The sequence below is a fragment of the Hordeum vulgare genome, chromosome 4H (genome assembly GCF_904849725.1).
Source record: "Hordeum vulgare subsp. vulgare chromosome 4H, MorexV3_pseudomolecules_assembly, whole genome shotgun sequence".
Classification (NCBI taxonomy): domain Eukaryota; kingdom Viridiplantae; phylum Streptophyta; class Magnoliopsida; order Poales; family Poaceae; genus Hordeum; species Hordeum vulgare.
In genome coordinates, this window is record NC_058521.1 from 574,936,244 (window position 1) to 574,939,864 (window position 3,621).

General features: G+C 49.8%; 1 protein-coding gene across 1 annotated transcript; it reads right to left on the reverse strand.

The window, feature by feature from the left end:
* Positions 1-1,700: 1,700 nt before the first annotated feature.
* Positions 1,701-3,311, reverse strand: LOC123447163 (purine permease 3-like). The gene has a single exon (XM_045123743.1). The coding sequence runs from the start codon at positions 3,060-3,062 to the stop codon at positions 1,890-1,892; it is 1,173 nt and encodes a 390-aa protein (XP_044979678.1). The 5' UTR covers positions 3,063-3,311; the 3' UTR covers positions 1,701-1,889.
* Positions 3,312-3,621: the final 310 nt, after the last annotated feature.

Genomic DNA, 3,621 nt, shown 5'->3' on the forward strand with positions numbered 1-3,621 from the left:
TAGAAGGCAGATAGGTCTAAATTGCTATATACGCACCGCCCCTTCCTTCTTTGGCAACAATGTCACTGTTCCAAAATTTAGATGGAATAGATGAAGGTTTCCATCGAAAAGGTCTTGGAACATAGGCAACAAATCACCTTTGATAATGTGCCCACACCTCTTGTAAAACTCAGCTGGGAATCCATCTGATCCTGGTGCCTTATTATTCTTCATTTGTGATATAGCTTCAAACACCTCTTTCTCCGTGAACTATGCGATTAGTATCTCATTCTCGTCCGTCCCGAGCTGAGGTATGTCATCGACCATAAGCTCATCCATGGATACAAAATTATCCTCAGGAGCCCCAAATAGTTTTTTGTAGTATTCTGAAATGTACATTTTCAAATTATCATGTCCTACTATTGTGCCCTCATCTTGCTCTAGTTGGTATATTTTTTTCTTTCTATGCTTTCCATTGGCTATGAGATGAAAGAACTGAGTATTGTCATCACCTTGCACCACATGTCAAACCTTCGCTCTAAGAGCCCACTTTAACTCCTCTCTAAGAAGATGTTTTAGTTTTAGCTCAGCCTCCGATTTCAATGACCTGTCATTATCATCTAATAACGTACTTTCGGCCTTTATGTCCAGGGAATTTATAAGTTCAAGTAACGTTTGTTTCTCTTTCTTATAAATTCCGCTCTCATGTTTTGCCCAGCCCCTCAAGAATTGACGTAAGTGTCTTATCTTATTTTGCCACCTGTCAACTCTCGATGAACCCCCCCCCCCCCTTGTCTATAGCCCATTCTCTGGCTATAAGGTCCATGAAACCTTCCTTTTCAAACCAGCCTAGTTCGAAAGAAAAGATTTTTTTATTCCCCGTATGTGTTGCCTCTCCAGAGTGTACTAACAATGGGGTGTGATCAGATATTGCTCTAGGCATAGCCCGAACCGTGACATGAGGGAATTTCTGCTCCCAGTCCACACTCGTTAGTACCATATCCAACTTCTCGTATGTTGGGTTGGGTAAATTATTTGCCCACGTGAATTTTCTACCCGATAGCTCAGTTTCTCTCAAATCGAGACTCTCAATGATAGAATTAAACATAAATGACCATCTGCCATCAAAGTTGTCATTGTTTTTCTCATCTCGTCTTCTAATGATATTAAAGTCTCCCCCTAATAAAATTGGCAGCCTCTCGTCTCCACATATCCGGACGAGGTCAGCCAGGAAGTCTCTCTTAAGTTCCGGTTGAGCCACCCCGTATACTGCTACGAGGGTCCATTGGAATCCATCTGCCTTCGATCGGACCCTAAATTTGACGGCATAGTCCCCGAACACTACGTTCCGGACTTCTAGCACGTCACACCTGACTCCAAGCAAGATCCCCCGGACCTTCCTTTTGGAGGTAAACAGTGCCAATCAAAGTCAATACCACCAGATAACGTTCCTAGAAACTGTGATGTAAAGTTATCTCTCCCTTTTTCCATCAAAGCAATGAAATCTAATTTATGCTCAATAGTTGCTTCCGCTAGAAATCTTCTTTTAGCCAAGTCTGCTAGACCTCTGGTATTCCAGAAAATTCCTTTCATCGCTCATCATGAAATTTATTTACTATCTTAAATCTAGCACTTCGGCGCACAGCCGATACAGGATATACCTTTCGCTTCAATAGTATGTTTTTTTATTAACTCAATGGGTAGCACTTGATTTCTCTGTGTTACCTAAAATGAAACAATGTTTTTTTATTAACTCAATGGGTAGCACTTGATTTCTCTGTGTTACCTAAAATGAAACAATGTCTTACGAATGCATGTTACTCTACTCAGAATGTACTCTTGTATATCCTGTACTTACGAAATTAAAAATAATAATCAGTACACTACACGCATTGAGAGTTTGCCGGTTTTCAATGGATTGCCAGCTCGAGGTCTCCGGTTTTCTTCGCCACCTGCTGCTGCAGCAGCTGACTCTTCTGCGCCTCCAGCTTCTTCTGCTGGACCTTCTCGCCGTACATGTAGGAGGCGAAGCCCCAGAGTGACAGCACGAGCGCGATGCCCTTCGGCCCGTCGAACTTCTCGTGGAGGAAGATGACGGCAAGGACCTCGGAGAGCGGCAGGAGGACGGCGACCATGATGCCGGCGAGGAGCGAGGAGGCGCAGGTGATGAGCCCCACGACGCCCAGGTTCAGCATCTGCCACGACACGGCACCCCACACCAGCACCAGGTAGTACTTGGTCTCGCCGAGCCCGTATGCCGCCGCCTCGCTCGGCATCGCCTTGAAGTCGGTCTTGATGGCCATGCCGAGCAGGCACACCATCGTGCCGGCGGCGCCCATCATGGCCTGCATCTGCATCACCGTGGAGTAGGGAGGCGGCGCCCTCGCGGCGGGTCCAGTCCGGCGCCCAAACCGCTCCATGGCGACCTCAACGAGCGGCAGCACTAGCCCGGCGAGCGCGGCGGCCGCGATGGCCTCGCAGAACCCTGTCCAGTACGTCTTGGATGGCTCGCCCGCCGGCTTCCCGGACCCGGGCCCGACGCCGAGCACCGCCGGACCGATGGTGAGCAGCATGACGGCGTTGGCGGAGAAGGGCGTGAAGCGGAGCCCGACGAAGAGGAACGCGAAGACGGCGGTGAAGGCGAGCTGCGTCGCCAGCAGCAATGACGAGGTGGACAGCGGCAGCGCCTGCGACCCCATCGCGTAGACGTAGCAGGACACGGCGTACAAACTGCCCAGCACGACGGCCGTGCCAACGAGGCGAGCCGGGAGGAGGAGGTTGGCGATGCCGTGGCGGCGGCCGCGGAAGAGGGAGACGCACAGGGGCGGGAGGAGGAGCGGCCAGCCGGAGATCTGGACTAGCGCGGACAGCCAGAGGCGTTGCCCGCCGTGGACGAAGTAGACCCGCAGCAGGAGCGGCCCGCTGGAGCCGATGAGGACGAGGCAGGCGCTGAATACGACCAGCGGCGAAGGCCGGTAGCGAGCCGGCGAGGTGGCCGTGGCGCGGGGCGGCGAGGCGCTTGGCGTCTTTGCTGCTTCTTGGATGGCCGGGCCCGGACTGGCGCTAGCAGCTGTGGTCGCCATGCCGTGTCTTAGCTGAGCTGAGCTGCAAGTATGTTTGTGCTGCTACTTTGGTTTTGGGGGCTCCTGTTTCTTGGATGCCCTCTCTAAGATGGTGATGAGCTTGCGTTTGACAGGGGATTGTAAGGGTTTATATAGGATCAGGAAGATAAGAAAAACTAGTGGAGTGGTAGTTTTCGTAGATATAGGAGTAAGTATGACAAATTACAAGTAGGTGAGTCAACATAAAGGAAGGAGGAGACAAGTCAGTACACACGTAAAACAGTTAACAATTGGTGATTGCGTCTGCTTGTTCTACTATTTGTCATGCAAGATATGATGCCAATAATGTACTATTACTACTATTCCACTTGTGGAAACTTGTCGCATAGTTGAATGCTGCTGGGTATTTTTCTGGGCGAATTGAAACATAAAAACAAAGTTGTTTGACGTACAGGATTCCCCTGGTTTCAGCCACTCAGTTATAAATCACACTCGCAAGTACTGTACACATGGTTGGGGTCACACGCCTCTTACGTACTCCTACTTATGAGTTATGAATTCTGTGGAAACTGTTCGAATC

What these genes read in the sequence shown, in the direction of transcription:
- LOC123447163 (XM_045123743.1), bottom strand. Translation starts at nt 3,062, where the DNA reads ATGGCGACCACAGCTGCTAGCGCCAGTCCGGGCCCGGCCATCCAAGAA.